Below are 20,316 nucleotides of genomic sequence, written 5' to 3' on the forward strand. Positions count from 1 at the left end.
ACCCCCACTTTTCTCTAGTGTAGCAGTATTCTTAATAAGCACTGAAAACCTCCAGGTATTTCAAGAGAGTCATACGTCTGGAAATGGATCATTTGCTTTGAAGTTCTCTGAACAGATAGGACTGAAAGCAGAACCTGTTTTTTTTTTACCTTCTATACTGAGCATGGCCACATTACTGCAACATAACCCTAATAACGATAATGATTTTATGTAGTGCCTTCCATGGAATATCATCAGAAGGCACCATACAATGAAACAATCACATAAGAGGATTTCTCAATAATTGGAGCATTGAACTGAGTGAAAGCCAGAGAACAAAAGGCATTCAAGTATATAGAGAGACAACAGTTCACTGAAACACCGAAAACATTCAGAGTCTTAAAGATGATCGGCATCTAAAACCCATATAGAGCCAATGCAAAGAAGTTAAAACAGGTGATAGATCATTTTAGTCTTAGTTCAATTACAAGCAGTTGTGCTCAGTACATGCCTCAATTTAACAACATGTCTGGACACACCAGCAAGCACTGCATTACAATAATCATGTCTGGAAAAGACTGCATTAACTTTTCTGCATCAGTCTGGGAGAGTGGCGTAACTTCACAGGGAGTTCACAGAAAATATTTTGCATACCCAGCCAAGCTCTTTTGTCCGTTACACAATGCTATAAAGAATGATGTTTTGCTTCTGGATTTGCTCAGGTAAGTAACTGCCATTAGTCATGGTAGGTACTGATGTAATTACATGGTTGTAAGAAGTTAATTACCCATACATCCTGTTATTGCATTTGTTGAAAATGACATGCTGCTACGCCATACAATTACAGGGTAGCACTGACTGGAGTCACTTTCATGTAATTACACACTTATTTTACCTGTAATTGCTTCAAGAAAACAAAAAACAAACCATGGCGAGTTGGACTCTTACAGTCATGTAATAGAAGTCAGTCATATTAGAAACATCAGCTGTATTGATAATAATAATTCCTTATACTTATATAGCATTTTTCTGGACACTCCACTTAAAGCTCTTTACAGGTAATGGGGATCCCCTCCACCACCACAGTGTGTAGCGCCACCTGGATGATGTGACAGCAGCCATAGTGCGCCGGTGCACTCCCCATACACCAGCTCTCAGGGGGGAGGAGAGCAGAGTGATGAAGCCAATTCATAGATGGGGATTATTAGGAGGCCATGATTGGTAAGGGCCAATGGGAATTTTGGCCAGGATGCTCCCTATTCTTTTAGAGAAACACCCTGAGATTTTTAATGACCACAGAGTCAGGACCTTGGTTTTACATCTCATCTGAAGTATGGCACCTTTTTTTTTACAGTGTAGTGTCCCACGTCACTACACTGGGGCATTAGGACCAACACAGACTGCAAGGTGAGTGCCCCCTACTGGCCCCACTAACACCTCTCCCAGCAGCAGCCTTAGCTTTCCCAGGAGGTCTCCTATCCAGGTACTGACCAGGCTCACACCTGCTGAGCGTCACTGGGTTACCAGTAGTGAGCTGCAGGGTGATATAGCTGAACAGTAATGAAAACGGTGACTGAATTCTCCCTTGTCAGAGGGAGGTATCCACTAAGAATGGCTAAAGTCACAGCTGCGTATTACTGATTTTTTACATTACCTTTAGTGGACCCAATGAATAATTAAGAGTTAGGTAGTTATAATAAGGAATGAAACAAAAGGCGTTTTGGATGTGTGTTTAGAGTTATGGCGTGAGAAATTCTTACTTTCCCAAGAAGGAGACAATTATGGGCAACACATTTATACCAACAACCTCCTGAAAGGGTGCAATTTATTTGACATCTCCAAGAGATTAAGGATGTAAATAGGAATTGCTTTGGGTTCTTCAACAAGCTTGCTTTAGATTGACAAAAAGCCACACGTTACTGACATGATAATGTTCCTAATGTACCCTTTTAAAAAAAAGTTCATGCTTTTTTTCCCACTTAAAAGTTGCAAAGACAACTACCAGTGCACACCAATACAAATCTTAAGGTTTTACATGGAAGATAATCGATTTACATTTAGAGTGAACTTTGCACCTTTCTAATCAACGGTAACAAATCAACTGGACGCCTCAGGAAAACAAAAACTTTTGTTAAAGGAAATTCGTGTTGCATAGCGTGCTAGAGACTAAAATAGTTGTTTCCCCACTGACATAGCTGTTTGGATATGTTTTTGCAGTTAAACCCAAGAGAGATTTCAAACCCCCTTTCAAAAAACGAGTCTACTTGCCAGTGAGATCCCAAGGCCATAGCTGGGATAACAAAATACAAGACTTATTTAATCCCACTCATCAGAAACATCCAAAGGGAACTAATATATTGTACTGTACCGGCATAAGAAATGAAATATCTCCCCTCTGCCCCACCCCCACCCTTCTGTGATTCATACACAAGTGTAGCTGCTAATCTTTCCCAGCTGGGTAGCAAACATTTTCTCCTTGCTTCGAAAATGGTCCCACTTTAAACAAATAGCCTTTGCACTGCATCATTTATTATTAATGTGCTTCATTCCTTAGCCCTGTGGGGACAGCAATGTGAACAGCATGCTTTCATCAGGGACACACAAATAAAGCCTCTCTCCCCGTTTGCTCAAACAGATGAATAGCAGAGCACGAGAGCTGTGTTCGGTCACCACTTTTTCGCTGGACCTCAAATGTCTGAGCAAGTCGGAGGGCTGCCTGTCCCTAACACATCACCACCTGGCTCTCCTAGCTCTTACAGCCTCAGGTGAAATGTTGCTCTTGTCAATTAACAAGAGTTTTTTTTCCCCCTCTGGCTGATCAATGGGTAATCTACATTAGAAAGCTTAGGAGTGCAACTCAAACAGATTTTCATTAAGAGACCCTGTGTGCTACACCAACAGCACAGAATTAAAAAAAACTCATGTCCAGAGCAGACTAGGAAACACAACTGCCTTCTTCATCCAGGCTGAGTCACGGTGCTCAGGCATTTGTTTTGTAGAACCAGAATGCGACCAACATGTAAAATGGACCCTCTTGTTGTGGAGAGATTTTGCCAAGGCTATCCTTTTAGAAAGATAAGGTATCACAGGAGATTGGTCCAGGCGGTTGATACTTTTGAAGGTCAGAAGCATGTGTAGTCAGCATGTGCTCTCTACTGATACAGAACACACCCAAGAAAACAGACCAGGGACCGACCAGGACTTTAAGAACTGGGGGTTGACTGCCGAAACGTCTGTTGTAAGTGCAAAAGCAGGAAGTCTATGAAACAAAAGTCACCAGTCCTACCTTTACTTGCTGTGGGGGAGAACAGCTTCTCTGATCCTACATCTGATGCCTGGGAGAAAAAAAAAACAACAAAAAGAAAAGACGTTAATACATTTAAACAACGCAAGATACTTTTTGCCCATATTTAGAAGTCAGACACAATACAAATTAAAGAGTAAAGAACAATGTTACATTCGGCTCAACAGAATTACTGGTAAGGCCTACATGCTAATATTAAATAGAGTAAAGATGATTAATTTAATTTCATTAGCAAAATATCCTCTTTCATAAGAATTACAAACTGTCCATGCAGATGTTTGTTTACTACGGGTGAGGGCTGTAGCAGTGCAGAGTCTCTCCCAGAAACAAAGGGTGTAAGACATGATGAGACCTCACACAAAATGCCATGTGTACCACCGCAGGGCACACACACCCACACACCGCAACCAGCCTAACCATCAGGCCTCAGGGAGTGGGGAAGAAAACCCAAAGAAAATTCAAGCAGACCCGGGGAGACCATGCAAACTCCACACAGCTGGTACCCCACACCAGAATCAAACCCAAGACCAACGAACTGTGCTGTGGCAGCGATAACTACCACACCATCTGTGCTGCCCAGGGTGGACGCCTGATTATCTCAAATGAGTCAAAGCAGCTGGAAGGAAGGGAGCTCAGAAGCCATGTTACACTCGTGACTTGACTTCTCTCACAACTGCTGCTGCTGTGAAACCTGAAATTAAACCTTCCACGCGAAACAACTAAAGCATAGAGAAGAAGTCCTCTTTAAGACGTGCCTGAGTACATTTCTAGGAAGATTTACACAGGTTGCACTAGTTACTACTATGCTTTTGACCCCTTGTGCTTTCTTTTCTACCACACCTGCATGAAGAGATACAATCTCTCCACACATCCAGAGCAAAACAGAGACACAACAGCAGGTCCCCCACCCCACCCCCAGAAAAAATACATGATCTGATCACATGCATGTTACTACTAGCTGAACTAATTTACCCACAGAACTGCTTTTGATGATCACGAGGCTCTTTTTGTTTCTGGGCTGCATAAAAATCCCCTATCCGCCAACACCTTGTAGCATCTTCTCATGATTCCCCTCCACCTGTGGTGAAGCTTCCAGTAGGGGGCAATGTTGTGCTACAGAAAACCCTCTGAAAGGCAGCAAGCAGGCAGGCTGGTTGAACAGAGCCGTCAAAGGAAAGAGGAAAGGTAGCCGATGAACGCTGAAGACTTTACTGTCCCTCATCACAAGTCTCTCCTCCCTTTGGCAGACCCTGTCCTGACCTCCTCCTCTGAGCTGCCACCTGAGCATTCAAAACCTAAATCAACTTCATTGCATTTTCCTGCTGTTCTCAGAGTGAAGCCTTCGCTAGGGAAATCCTCTTTTGCAGAGGAGCAAAAGACACAACCAAAGAGAGAAAATGTCGCTTGGAAATGGCTAAACGATGGGCTAAAATATCGGTAAGATTCTGTCCGCATTCCGCCTGATGTGCAGAACTGTATTCCCCCTTCGACCTCTTGTGGAAACGATCTTCTGTACTTCTGGAAAGATCCAGATGATTTATGAGAGCCTGATGAACAATCTCTCTTCATTTGAACCATATGGCCAATATCATAACTCATTTACACTGCAGATTGTATCACTATAGCAGAAAAGAAATCCCTCTCTATTTTATCTACGATCTCCAAGTGTTGGAAATATAATTTCCTGTGACAAAACTGTGCATTCTTTGTCTGCTTTAATTATTGGTAACATCTGTTATTTCCTGTGTGGGTCCCTTCGATTTTGCACTTGATTGGTACCAAGATTCCTATAGCCCATTCATTGGCTGAACTCGCTTTATAACCCAGCACATGCACCTTCAGATGCTGCCCTGCCTTACTGGCAGCCTGCAGAACACAAGGACCTGAAGCAGCCCGTGAACACACCGTGTCTGTAAAGAACAGCACACAGCAGTCCCCTTGAAAACAGCTGTTTACACCCCGACTACGTGGCCTTCCATATTTCTTCCGAGTTGTGCTTTTGAAAATGAAAAATAAACTGCCGCCACAGGTGTACGGCTTAATCAAATACCACCAAGCAAGCAAAATCCACCTTCCTTTCCCAAAACCGGCCAAGGCTTGTACCAACCGCCAAGCAAAATATTTAATGAGCACTTGCACCAGACAACGTTATATACAAAGCCTTCTAGATTCAATGCCCAGTTTTAAAGGCAACACATCTTAACAAAACAGTAGCGATGGATTGTTTTATAGGTGCCAATTGAGGTCTGGCTACCATACGGGATACCAAGCACAAATTTCAATTTTTAAATGCACCGCGATACCACACAGAGCAGTTTGAAACATTTTTTTGTTTGGCAGCTATTTACCTCAAAAAAAGCTGCCACACAGATGATAATATCTATTGGTCTTTCCATGTGGCAGCTACACTTCAAACCTATGCAAATCCTGTTCCCCGCCTATTCCCACCTACTGAGGAAATCTGCAGGCTATTATGAAACCCGGCAAACCTGAGCATATGTTTCAGCAGTTGGGTTTGTTCAGCTCCAGGCTGCTCCAAATGCATGTATTTTGTACAAAGGAGAAAAAAAAAATCACAGCATGTGCAGAGCACAGCTCGCAGTTCGCAAACATCTATCAAGCTGGATTGAACAGCTCCAAATACCGAAAGCAAACCCTGGCACTTATTTTAGTTTCCTACAAAATGCTTTTGATTCCCCCCAGCTTTCACCTCCACACACTTTCCCCATCCTTCACTTGCCGTGAAATCTCTCTCGCTGTACAGGCTTCTCTCCGAAAGCGCCCTTTTCGATTGCTTTACGAAAGACAATTCTGCATTTTGCCTCGTCACTGAGGTGTGGGATCATGTCAGTGGGTGTGAACTGGGGGCAGATCTAAGTTCCAAGCTCGGTTCCACTCAGATCTATTACAGGCTACAGCATCATCCTCACGGTCTCCCTGTCCGTAACGCCTGCTAAATCAGCTGTCACCTGCAATCTCAAACATCGCTACGAAAATTCAACGAAAGGGATGACTGTTGCAAACAGCAGAATTAAGAATAAGAGCAACATCAACCAAAAAATTAGATGAAAATGAAGTGTTCTTCTTGTGGACTTCTGAAATCTGCATAATGGTCATTAAATCCGACAACGGCATAAAAATATAATCCATAAATCAGAGTGACTTAAATGGCACCAACAGGACTCTGTTTAGCATATGACAGAAACAGTTTGCTACGGCATTATCATCTGAAAAGCCGACCTGTGGATCAATGCCAATCCAATAGTATTAGCTTATCAAGGAATTCAACGGACTTTCAATATACAGTATTAGTATGAACACATGCAAAATGAACCTGAATGTGTAAATAGTTACTTTGAAATGCTACTGTACTGCCTATAATCAGGACACTCTTAACAGTCAGGGCCGTTTTATATAGTGAGCTGTTTTGGACAGCAATTCCCTGAGCTAGGCGTCAAATCAATGCGGTATTTGGAAGCTAAGAGCACACTGCTGCACAGTTCTTCACACACATGTGTATGTGCTGTCCAAGTTTACATTTTTGGAAAGGGATGATCTTCTCGTGATCTCTCCAGCCGAGATGTAAGTGTGCAGAGGTCCCGTATAACAAATTCTTTGCACTCCACTGTCGAAGGGCTCGCAAACAAAAAAGAAGAAGGAAAGACCAAAGGCAAGTTTTTCCGGGGGGGGGTACAACTGCTTGGAAAAAACGGAGGAAATTCAAGCCACATTGCTGGAAGCAGTGGCCCTTGGACAAGGCCACCGGAAGGCCGACCTTTGAGGACGTCTGCTATTTGAGCCTGAGGCTCTGGGCCTGGCCTTCCCTCTAGAGAGCTGTCAGCAGGCCTCAGCTTTCCTTCCCTATTCCATTCATTAGCCATGCTTTATGAGTCAGTTTCCTCTGAGCCACACAAGGGCTCCCCGAGGAAAGAGGAAGGAGGGGGGGTCACAAGCCCGAACTGAACCTGCCCCCCAGCAGCTGTGCGAACCTCCCGTTTTCCCTCACAGGGCCGGAGGGCGGCGAGAGGAAGGTGGGGTTTAAACTACCGACACTTGCTCAAGCCTCTCCCCACGCGACATCCAGCACGAACTGCACTGGGATTTACTGCGCTCTTCTGTCTCACAGTTTAGAGTTTGTACGGGGGCTTTAACAGAGTGGGCTTTTTCTACTGCTCAGCTGGTAGAGTAAACACCTGTTCCGAGGAGATACATCCTCCGCAGGTGGGAATGACAGGACACATTTTTACACATTGCTTTTAAAACATTTAAAGTTCAAATTAAAGCAATTTTTTAAAAAAACACTCACTGGAAAATCACAGAAATAGAACGGGGTTCTGGGTAATCCCTGCACAATTTCATTAACGTTTCCAGCAGGTACTTGTTGTAGACATTCAGGTATCTGAGAGCTTCTAACCAAGACAGATTTCACAAGGACCCAAACCTCTAGTCCACTCCCTTGCACAGTGCAGTGCAGAACTAATCATTAAAACGACCTTCCGGCTTGAATTTATGAAAGACATTGATCAGATAAGGATGTAATTTCACAGATACATAAAGGTTAGCAATTATCCTGTTTCAATTAACCTCGTTTTGTAAATACTGCTGAGAGGCCAATTTCCCAGCACTTCGCATTAAGCAATCTGGATCTGTTGTTCATTTTGAGCTCTGATTTAAAGTGTGTGTTTTGCATTACTGTGAAACTGGGCGAATACACCCCCTCCTGACTGCACCCCACTAAGAAAAATAAAGTGCTGAGAACCAGGCGAAGAAGGCTAGCTAGCGAACAAGGAAACCTGACTGTCCCAATTCAGAATTTGCACCGAGCCAGAATATTTCAGCATTTGTATTGCTGAATGCATCACAGGTCCGAACCGACTCTTGTTTTAAAGACCGCAACAAGAGGAAATTGGCTTGAAGAAAAACAAGGTTAAAGAAGAAGAAACAACACAGTGTCTGAGGGTACAATGGGTCTCTTTTTTATGTATTACCGAGAACTACAAAACATCACATATGCCCATGCAACTGGAGGACTGGGGCCGAACACCACGCCATTGGGAGATCAAGGAAACCTGCGAAGAACAGTCACACCTTTACTAGCATGAGGCTGCAAGGAAATGAGGAGGACACACCTGTCATCAAGCTTACTTATAAGAGTACAGTGCCACGTCATTCGTCAGGGGCTCTTGGTTTTCACACGCTTCAATCAGATGTTTTGGATGCACCATTATCAAGCGGTGTACAATGCACTAATTAGAAAACGAAACGTCTCAGCCAGTTCTAGCGACAGCAGTGGACCAGTGCTTAGCAGAGCTGCACTGAGGCCTAAAAAACTTCCAGTTTTGCCTTGCAAGTGTGCCAGCGGCATGCCCCCTCCCTCCAGTGTCCCCTAGCTCACAGCTCGCTAGCCTGCAACTGGGGGGGGCGTCAGCACTTGGCCAGGGGGGTTTGGAAGGCAGGCGGCCTGCGTGTGACGCAACAGTGCATCCTGCTGACTGGCCAGGTGTCGCCATTTATCAGGGAAAGAAGCTTGTCAGGAAAAGAGCTGGCAGTAGGGGCCGTGTGCGCTGGCAAATGTGCCCTAGCTCTCAATTAACCTGGCAGTCAGTTCGGTCTCCCTGCGCTTGTGTCACTTTGTGGCCAAGCTGGTGTTTTATCACTGTCACGCCCACCTCGCAAACACACAACCTATTAACAGCTGGGACCTCATCCAAATCTGAAAGGGCCATATTTTCCCTGCCGTTTACATAACAATCATGTCAAAGCGCAAACACTTGGGGTGATCTACAGTCTCTTCCTGCCCTTAAAACACTTTGAACTTTTCTCTAATTTCACTTGCACTGCATCCAATCAACTGTAGCCTCTCCTTATGCCTGTTTAAAGCACATGAAGCTCAGGGGCTAAGAACGTGTTTTTGCACAGATAGCCATTTTTTCTTGCACCTCATTCTACTGTTAAACATTATACTTGACACAGACTTTTCATAACCAGCATTGGAAGCTCTTAAGAAGATACATCTGCTCAGGCATTGCTTTGACTATCACGAGAACCGCAGAACCTCAATGCCGAGCACAGTTCAGTGGTGATCAGGCACACTTCAGTACCACAGAGCCTCCCACAGTGGAGCAAGGAGAGTTTTACCAGGATGTACATAGATCTGGGGGCAGTGCAGCGCAGCGCAGTGGGTAAGTCTCAGGACTCATAATTGGTGGGTTGTGGGTTCAGGTCGCCCCTGCAGATACTGTTGTTGTACTTTGCTCCAGTCCACCCACCAGTATAAATGGTGACCAGTATTGCTGGGGTAATCTTGTCCAGGATGGGAGATTCACATGCTCACTGTTCACTTAATGTAACTGGATTGAGGATAAGCTCTGGTCCAATTAGCCTAAGCTGCTCAGTTATGGAAATGACTGACAGAGATCTATCAAAAATCTCTGTTGGAGTTTGCAAATAGTGGGATTTTTCACATTGACAATGAAACAATGAGCAAGGACAGCTATATACAGTACAAGAGCTTATTCCTCCCGTACACCTGGCATTCCGGCCACTTTGAGGAAACAGACTGTTTTGCAAGAGGAGGTACTTATCCAAAGGTTTGTGAGCAAACTATTGTTGAAGCTGACACGCTGGCGTCTTTGAAGAAACAGCTGGATGAAATTCTGGCAACAATTAGCTCCTAACTGCCCAAAGGGCTGTATGGTCCAAGTAGTCCTCTCGTTGGTTACCTTTCTTATGTTCTTATATTCTCATACCCTGTCTTCCAGTTGGCATTTAAAGGCCACCCATTTTCTCAAACCTTCTTCTCTTTCCACCCCTCTGTCCCTCTCAGTCGGCAAGCAGCTGTTAGGCTTTATCATAGCTGCCTGTCAGCTTGGTATACAAATTAGTGTCCTATCAGGGGAGTCCAGAGGCCCGATTAATCAGGGAGGAGAAGGGCAAAGACATGCATTGCATTAAAGTGCTGAAAGACAGGGAGGGTCGCAAATCAATGATACAGCAGCCTCAAGGGGGGCCAGAGCACAAGCAGGAATAATGCGATAAGGAGGAATGAAGAAAATGGAGACGAGATATTTCACAGGGATGAGCAGGGCTGTGTGATCCCACTACCCGGAGGCACGGGGAAGGAGACTGATGAAATGTGTCTCTGGTCGGAAAATAAATAATGAATATATAACATCTGGGAGAAACAGCATGGTCTGAGATGCTAGCTTTTGCCAGGATTAAAGGAAGCTTAGTTTATCAATAAATTCTAGGCAACCAACAGTAGCAGAAGGACCTGGAGGTTACCTTGTCTGCTGTGAACTCCAGGATTAACCCTGCTAGCTAGTTAATAGTACCACAGAACAGAAATGACAGTTGTGTGCCAAGGTGTGCATTAAGGGTTAATCTGGTCTTCTCATGCCACCATCAGGTAAACAGATCTACAGACAAACCCCTCTCAGGTCAAGTACTACAAGTATTTTTCAATAAACTAGAATGTAACCTTATGCAAAGCCGTTTCTCCAGATTATTGAGATGTAATTGGACATCCTCAGTTGCTGGGGGGCCTAACGGATCCTGAAAGTCCTTTACAATGCGACGAGTCGCCTGCGTGTCACACGCGTGTGGCTGGACACCGACTTTGGGTAAGGCATGCTCTTTGTATGTGGGAAGCAAATGTCATTCCTGCCGGATAACCTCCTCACCGCATTGCCTCTGCAGCAGAGACGCCAACAGCGACAGGGGGTAGGGGGTGGGTGGGCATTACACAGAGCTGATAGGCTTTGCTCTTCTCTTTTTCTCCCCCCTCTCTCTCTAACTGTTTAATGTGAAATCGTGAAGGGGAGATAAGTAGTGATTAATCTTTCTCGGGAATCGGGCCTGCTCTTTATTACTTGCAAAGCAGATAGAGATCTGAGCTCAGTACCTCCCACAGCTATATGCTGGGAAGGCAGATAGAAGCAAAGCTTCCATTAACCTCAGGTTCACCGCCCCAGGGTTTCTCATTGGATGCTCAGACTATTAACACCATGACAGGGAGTACCCTTCCCCCTTAACAAGCGTAAAGGAAAATACTTAATCTTACTGGGTTTTTTAACTCATTCAGAACCTACAACGGTTCTGTCCTTGGTGCAAATCGTTCCAGTGGCGAGAAAACGATAAGCTGAAGATGGGTGTAACCAAGTCAGGTTTCATTATAAATCTCAACCTGGACTCAAAAGTTGGATTTTAGGCTGTTGACAAGAGACTAATGGAAACGGTTACATTCACATCTTGATAGCAAATTTTAGAAAGAGTTTTTTTGAAGCTGGAGCTACAGTGAAACCAAACCACACACTTGTGAGACCTGTCTGACCACAATACAGCTGCAGGTCCTGTCTTTAAAAAAAAACTACGGCAAAAAAGCTTTTTTGAGCTGTGGAACGGTCTAAATGTTTTCATTCTCTTGCACCAATGATAAAAGCAATCAAGTTCTACTGTGTAAGGGACAATTCCCAAAGCACTGTCCCACTGTTCCTGGAAGTTGGGAACAGCACAGCTTCCAAGCTTTATGAAATGACTGCATTAGCCTCAGGCTGAAGTAAGAAGGTGTCTGCACTGTGCAACAAGTTACAGCCTCCATACTAGGAACCTTCTATCCAAAATGGAAGACTCCCATCAACCCAGGCCTGGCAAGATCTGGTTTTTAATGGGGTGTCATTCGTCATGTGCTAAATCCGGCATGACCTATAGCGACTCTCTGCGCAAGCCAAGCCAGCTATTTCTGTTCAGGCATCCATCTCCAGCAGTGATTTACCAAACACGTTAAAGACGTTTAATATTAAGTTTCTGTTAACCTACTTTTTGAAACTGTAAAACATGCAAGTGAGTCACTCACATACAGTGCTTAAGGCGGAAAACCAAATCAGACGTACAATCTTCACACTTCAAATGATGTGGGCGCTGATTTTCACTCCACACAGAAGATGCCCACTCAATGTTGGACAAAAATAATAATAAAATATGCTGTGAGCCCCACTCCCCCCCCGACTTCCTCCCTATTTAACAAGTACCAAAGGAAAAACACAAAGGTCAGGCACTTCGGAGAGTGTTAAAAGCTGGTTGACACAAGGTTTAACTGCGTGGTGGCCTGTGGCATGCAGCAAAAACCTCAGCTACTTTTAATGAATAATAAAACTGTGCAGCCAAGAAGCTTGTTTCCTATCCTGATGAAGCTCCGGTTGTCAAGTAACATGAATCACCCTTGGTAAGATAAAGAGCAACAAGCTGTTTTCTTTTCAAAGAACTGCAGAACCGATCTCAGCTACTGTATGTAACTGGAGCTGAAGAACAGATCTGGATCATAAATATTTTGAAATGTGGAAGAATCAAACCGCCCAAAGCCCCACTGCTTTACTGACATTAAAAGGATCTGAAGCAGTGGCCTTTTCGGAAAGGATTCAAACGGCCTTTTGCCTGTGAATGTAATGCTCACTCACACAGGGCGACAGCTTCTGCAGACGGACACAGAGATTAAAATGCTTCGTGCAGTACATGGGTTAGAGCTCAGACCTCGGAATTGTGTTAATGCTAGCAGCTCTATCATATGTCAACAGTGAATATTAAAATAGACGGGGCTCCTGAAGGATTAATACAACTAGATGTCTGATGGGACTGCAAAGCAGTAATGGAAAGTTTAAGACAGACTTTCCTGTGTGCAGTGCTGAAAAGGGGATGTGGCACGTTAAGGAGAATTTACTTTTAAAAGAACACCCAGCCTTGAGCTACTAGTAACACAAACCTCACTGAGGCTCTGGGACAGGCCACAGAATACCCACAGAAGCCTTTTAACATTCTTCTAAGACTCAGCTGCCTGTATAAATAGAGGGGTGATTTGTTTTTGCACCCTGGCTATTTTTGAAAGAGAGAAAAGGGATTAGCTTGGATTTAAAGAGGGGACCTGATCCTGTCTATTATGATCACGTGCCCAGCCAGCAGAGAAAGCAGACAGTGGTTTACCACGAGGCTCTGAATTGGGAATACGAGAAGAGCAACGCCGAAGTTGCACAAGCAGTAAAACCTGAGCTGCGCCCCTCCATCTTAATTTAGCACTGCGCGTGGTTTTATTGATGTCTTCATTTAGAAAAAAGTTAAACTGGGAGAACCAGGCTGGGAATGTGTGTGGCTGCAACACAGGGGACCCCACTTCACCACAACTGAACTGAAGCAGGGAGAACAGACTGATCAACGCAAGAGTGGAATTTTGCCACTGGGTTTCACACCCCTCTTCTTGAGAGCAGTTCCAATATTCAATGACCAGTCTTGATCATTTGGGTTCATCTAACACCTCATTCAAAGGACAACATGTGATACTGGACAGGATCTCTGATCACCAGGGGCGGAGCGGTGGCTCTGTGGCTCAGGATCTGCGCCTGTGGCTGGAAGGTTGCCGGTTTACATCCCATGGCCAGCAGAGGAATCCTACTCCGTTTGGCCCCTGAGCAAGGCCCTTTACCCCAACTGCTCCAGGGGCGCCGTATAAATGGCTGACCCTGCGCTCTGACCCCAAGCATATCTCCCTGTGTGTGTGTCTGTGTGTCTCATGGAGAGCAAGCTGGGGTATGTGAAAAGACAAATTCCTAATGCAAGAAACTGTATATGGCCAATAAAGTGATCTTATCATATCTTACCATACAAGAATCAGATGAACATTTAAAGATCCAGACAGTTTTAGCCCTCAACTGGAAATAGCTGTTCTTTGACGATTCAAAGGTACACAGCCTGCTGTGGATTTATATTTAGATTTTTTTTTATTTATTCTGGTAGTAAACTAGCGACTTACAAAGTAAAGCATAACACAAGGTATAATTCCCAAACCACACTAGAGTGAACGTTGGAGAATTTCTCTCTGCAGGAGAGCAAACAAACACTTTTAACTTGAGAAGCTTCATTTCCATCTACTAAACAAAAATGCCAGTGAGCAGAGGTTCTCTGCTGGATTATTTAAATAATCTAAATCGAATTCAACTGATCAATCATCATTAGAATACATTAGCTGTCCGGTGCTAGAAAATGCTTTCTCACATAACATGGTTATAGACAGCTCTATAAGATGCACAACATAAGTCTGCACATGGGCCTATTTGGAAAGAACTAAAACAGTCAACCTTTCTATAAACTTGTAATATGTAACGTATAATTAGGCTAATTTACACATGAGCAAACCTGATTCTCATCTATAATTGTAAATTAGTGTTAAAATGTCTTAAGTTGATATCCAGTCATTTGGGACCCAAACACAAACTTCAACATTAACATAATTCCTAAACTTCCCTTACAGACTCATGAAGATCAGTTTTCTGTACACCACACAATTTTGAAAATAGTTTAAAGAGCATACAAACATTTAGAAACTGAACACAGAATTAATCCGTAAACAAATTCTACTGGAGACATGTAACGATGATACTTGCTTCAGAACAGGTTTCAGCACTAACAGTACAGTAACAACAGAATCTAGCCATATCTAGCAAACAAATTCAAAGAAAACGTGGGCTTGGGTTTTCAAATGTTACACTGGCAATAAGACAAAAGAAGACACACACATCAGTGTGTTAAAAACATAGTGCTTAATGGTTAGTATGAATTTTAATAACTAACCAAAATAAATGTCAACTGAAAATCTGTACTCACCCCATTTTTTAAATAATGGATATTTATTTGATCACACAGCCGAATGCAGTATATCATTAAAGTAAATTAATGTAAATACTCAAAGACAAAAAATGTGTCAATACTCTCAGATAATCACAGAGACGCTTGAAAGCCAGTTATCCCAGCGGTACCAGTCAGTGTGACTGTCCTTCATGTAAGCTCATCTTCCAGTCCATAAGCTGTTCACGACTGCTCACTGTGGCTCCTCATTACCTGGCTTTCAAAACACTTGTTGCTAAAGTTGATTTATTTTCTGCACGTTCAAATGAAATCATGCCAACTGGAACCAGGAGAAATCACATGCCATTGCCGGGAAATCAACAGCCAGACAGACTGACAACTAGTCTTGAATGCAAATGAACATATGCAGTGGTGTATTATTTATTTTACTTTTTTTTGGAGGGGAGGGGGAGAGCTCACACATTTTCTTTGTGTCTGTTATCAATGCTAATTAGAGCAACCCATAAAAGGACCTCCAATTAAGTTTCCATGAAACACTGTTTCTATTAATGTAGTACAGTTACGATTAAGTTATTTATATGGGTGCTATCAGAACTTTGGAATTCTCTTTGAAGAAACAATTGCTGCACTAAATTGTTAGAAAACCTTTGTGCCCTAAATATAAAGAAAATGCCGCTGGAATGTTTCTGCTGGCAACATACGTCACTCTGTTCAAATAACCCTTGCTCACTTACAATACAGAAAAATGTTAATGCAACACCGTTTTGCATACTACGCTACACATGAGTTATCTGATTTTCTACATCAACTGTAATAATGGAGGTGAGTTCTTGTGGTGACTAGCACCTAAGTGAACATGGTGGCACCGTTACACACTACTGTTCTTTCACTGTCCAGGCCCTTATAGTGAGACTCGTCTCTCATCCTGTATTATAAATGGATGTGGGCATACTGCAGCCATCTGCCTATTGATTGTATCAGAAAAGTGAGGTTAAACAGCTAATTGCTTTGCAACTGGATCACTTAAACAAAGCCATTTCCTGCCAATAGAGTGCACTGGCCTGTAAAGCTTTTAACCACTCCTTGAATGGCACAGTGATTTTTAAAGAGATGCAATGTGCCATTTATGCAGGCACTTGGGAGACCAAAAAGCAGATAAATCCTGCCTTTAATTAGTAACCCAATTTTTAACCTGTTCATCACCTCCCGCTTTTAAAGGCTTTAAAAACGTAATATGCTTTCTGCTAATTAAGAACACCTGCCAGAATTCTGCACACTTTAGCCCAGACAGACAGACAAGCACCCCCTGTTTGGAAACAGTACGAAATGTCCGGTAATAAGCGAGTGAGACCGATATCTTTCTTTAACTGCCACATCTTGGAGAGCAAGTTCCGAAATGCCTTAGGATATATGCTTCCACTGACTGAACACCTGAGACTAATTTCTCTCACAGGTTTGGTTTCACTGTCCCTTTTAATGAAACAGTTCCCCTTTACTGCAAACGTGCATATAGGCCTGGGATTCTTTTGTTTTTTTTGTCTGAGTTACTTGGCAACAAGTATATCTCCGGGAAGAAGAACTAAAGAGCGTGTTTTCTGCTACGACAATTGAGAAAGTAAGGTGGTTCAGGGGCGACTTCAAAACTCAAGAGCAGGGTGGTGTCTCAAGCTTGTGGCATCAGTCTGACCACCATTTGTGGATGTTCTCCAGCTGTCCATTTAAAAGTTTCAGAGAAGACTGGAGCAATGGCTCAGCTTTCCCTGTGTTCTTTGTCAAATCAAACTTGAAACCTCTCAAGATTCAGTAACAGTGACTTAGCAATTAGAACGACTGCAATCGCCCGATCATTTTCAATCACTCGGATGTTTTTGTAAGTGCTGGGCTGCTCCTCGTGTGTAGAAAAACACGTAAACCAAGAAGCAAATCACACTACTAAATTACATTAATAAGTAATATTATGCGTTGTCTGCCAGTTTACTTAGGCACTCCAGCTATTAGCGAACAGGGAGAAATGTTTAGCAAGGAGGACGTACTTCTCCACCCAAACCTGCTGAGAACTGTCAACGCAAAGCAAAAGCAGCTTCATCAGACCGCTGTAGAAAAAGAATTACATTTTGGGGGGCTGCTACAGCCCCTTAAAAAAGAAGCCCTGTGAGCTCCCACCGAGAAAAACATCACTAGGTTGCCTCTGAGGTGTCTCTCAGCTCCTGTCCCTTTTGGCACTGCTTGAAAGCTTTACCAGAGTGGGAATTTAATCAAGTGTTAAAAGTGGTGGAGCTGGGCACAGCAGGGAGGAGACCTGCTCCGAGGTCTTGTTCACTTTCCAACCTCGCCTTCCTGTTTTTTATGTGCCTCGGGAGCTGCCATGGATAATTGGGGGGTGTCAGGAGGAAGGCTGGGTATTTGCGTGTCAGCAAGTGTCAAGGGAGAGAGGAGGTAGGGATTGGGGTTGGGGGGAGGCGTAGAGGGGGAGAATAAGTTGAGAACTTACACGCTTAAGTGCTTTTCGCTCACACTGACACTTCCCCCTACCTGGGTTCCTGCCCATGCTTGACCAGGTGCACAACCTGGGCCCCCAGCAGGCCCCTGTAACCTGCCACACTCCTCCCCCCATGAAACCAGCCCCTCGCCACGCTGTGCCCCACCCAGGCCAGTGTCACGCCCACGCCACTGCCAAGCAGAGAAGAGAACCCCACCACCAACATGACTGGCAGTGGGCTGGCAAGGGAGCAGGACCTGAGGGGTGGATTTTCAGCACCCCACAGCTCAATGCATCCATACGCAATTAAGACCAGCAGAAGTATATGCTGAATAAGGAACTGTTTTGGGCTTAAAACTTCCACGGCACTGATGGCAAACTGACTCCACCTGACTCCTCTGCCATACTGTATGGGGTGGGCTCTTTCTTGAAGGTTTCTTAATTCTCAACCGATTGCTGGGCATTTGCTGCAAAATGGGTTTTTTTCCCCCGATAACTGTCTGCGGTTTCTCTCTCCTCTGCTCTCACTCAGCTGAGATCCAGTCGCAGCAGGATGGCAGGGCTTGGACCAGGGGGGGGCAGACTGCCAAGCAGAACCGGCAGCAGGAATCCATCCATCTAACCACTGAAGATGGTGCTTAGCCCGGACAGCGTGTACTTGGATTGTGGGAGGAAACAGGAGAAAACTCCCGTGAGTTTTGGGGAAGGGGCCTGCAAACTCCACGCAGAAAGTGCTTCCAAGCTGGAATCAAGCCAAGAACCCAAGAGCTATGAGCCGCCCTGCCACTGTGCTGCCCACACGAATGGGACACACAATATTAAAGACGCGCCGCAGATGGCAGAAACGTCGCGTTCGATGAAAGGAAAGCAGCGGTAAACACAAGTGACAACCAACGTTCGCCCAAGCTCCCCCTCCACAGATAATGAAAGGGCACAGACGCCTGCCCGCCTGCAACAGACAGCACTATCAGCGAGAAAACTGCTATTTGAGTCCACCCTGGAGCTGAGTGCGAATCCGGCCCAATTAAATTTCCCGTCGCTCATAAGCCACTTAGCCCCTCCGGTCCTGCAGCTCAGCTTCTTCACAAACGCATCAGACAAACAAATGACAAGCCCACTGTGGGAGCCTGCCTCCGAGTGCACAACGGCCACGCCGGTCCTCGGCTCTCCCCTCGCGCTGTTTTGTCCTGGAAGTTTTATTTCTCGCTCTGCCGGTCGGGCAGGGGTGACAGCCGAGGCGGCTGGGGGGGGGTTAGGGGAGGGAGAAAAACGTCTCGTCAGATTCAGAGCGCTTAGCAGAAATTTAACAAGTTCCCGGAGCTCACACAGAGCGAGGACACTGCCTGCTGACAGCTACAGATGCGTCACAGTCAGCAACACTTGATAGCTGAAAGAATCCGAGAAACAGAACTCAGCCCTACTGGGCAGCCTCCTGTTCCCTCTCAGTTCGCTATGATTAGCGTTCTGCTCCCCCTCCCCCAACACACACACAACTGAGCCCTGAGGAGGCAGACTCTCCCCCATTTCAGCCTCAGAATACAAGCCCACTTTCACTCAGACCACGTTACTTTCCCTTTTCTTCCCTTGTCTGGACCAATAAACGCAAACCTTCCCCCCCAGCGCGGCCTGTTCACATTTAGAAACGGCCTGAACGCGGTGCCGTTGAACCTCACCTCCCTGCTGCCACAGGATGAGAAGGAAGAGAGTTGCATCAGTTAGCGCTCTGCTGCCTCGGCCTAGCTTCTGCTTCTGCTGTTCCTCTCATGTTGCCAACAAGCAAAGCTCGCCAGGGCGAGAAAGACACCAGTAGCTGCTACTGAAGCTGGGGCAGCTTCGAACACTTTTTAAAAAATCCAAACGGCGCACAAAAAACAACAGCACAAATCCAGAGTTTAATTCTACGACTTTTTTCTAATTAATCAGAAGTGGCGGCAAATCCTTCAGGGTTTCTGCAGACCTACAAGCCACAACCCCCTTAAGTCTCTGCACGAGAATCGGCAAGGCAAGCTTCATTTCAGAGGTACTTTCCTTGACGATCGCGACAGACAAAGTGACTCAAACAGCTCCACAAATAACGGAACTAACACGAAAACCACATCACAAACTTGACATGACATCCCTCTTCAAAAAACACTTTTCTTTCCATTACGTTGGATTAGCCTCTACGGCAACAGTCAAATCCAGATGTTTGGGATCAGAGCAGATGCAAACAAGAGGAATATGAATCAAGCAGGCATGTTATATATTAAAACAAGAAAATAAAACTTCTAGAAGGAAAAGAAAGGGGCCAGACGTCTTTAATTACTTCTCGCGTATAATTTGGGTGTTGTGGGGGTAATCCTGATTTTGCCATGAAAAGCAGGATGAAACAGATGCTGATTATATGGAAAAATCTGGAATCCTTCTCTTCACATTAGCTTTCCTCATTCGCTGTGGCTCAGTGTAGAGACGGCCATGTCTGTGGTCTACCTCAAAACTGGCCAGAATGTAAAAGACCTTTTGCTGAAAGAAAAAAACAACAACAACAGCCTAAGGCTTGGTTTCCCCAAATTTTAAAAAGTATCGTTGTTCTGTTTAGGAGTCTGATTGCCACATGGTTCCACAGCGTGTTAGAATATTCCAGTCTCCTGCGAAAAACCCCATTCCCTCTCTATGCTGTGTCACATTACAGAGCACCACTAAAAAACTATAAAAGGTCCCTAGCAGCCTACAAGCTAGTTTCCAAGAGCTTTTACATTTCCGGCCTTCAGTTGCCTGTGCAAATAGCCCTCTCCTGGGAAGTGCTGGGCAAACTACAATTTCTAGTAAATGCTTCCCAGGGACCCAATTAGTCTTTTAAGTCAGCTGGGTGGGGTGGAGAAGATGACAAATTGGTCATGTATAATTCAAAGGGAAGATGCAGTTAGAGGAATATAGATCAGTA

General features: G+C 44.6%; 1 protein-coding gene across 11 annotated transcripts in view; it reads right to left on the reverse strand.

Moving 5' to 3' along the window:
* Positions 1-20,316, reverse strand: part of fbrsl1 (fibrosin-like 1) — a 300,036-nt gene that overhangs the window by 41,489 nt on the left and 238,231 nt on the right. For 10 of the 11 annotated variants that reach the window (XM_069182320.1, XM_069182315.1, XM_069182314.1 and 7 more), the window contains one exon: positions 3,266-3,314. In XM_069182320.1, coding sequence (XP_069038421.1) covers positions 3,266-3,314 — 49 coding nt within the window. Of the gene's footprint in view, positions 1-3,265; positions 3,315-19,066; positions 19,341-20,316 lie in introns of those variants that run through there. The other variant, XM_069182321.1, reaches the window with a different exon arrangement.

This window comes from Lepisosteus oculatus, chromosome 22 (assembly GCF_040954835.1).
Source record: "Lepisosteus oculatus isolate fLepOcu1 chromosome 22, fLepOcu1.hap2, whole genome shotgun sequence".
In the NCBI taxonomy this organism is placed as follows: domain Eukaryota; kingdom Metazoa; phylum Chordata; class Actinopteri; order Semionotiformes; family Lepisosteidae; genus Lepisosteus; species Lepisosteus oculatus.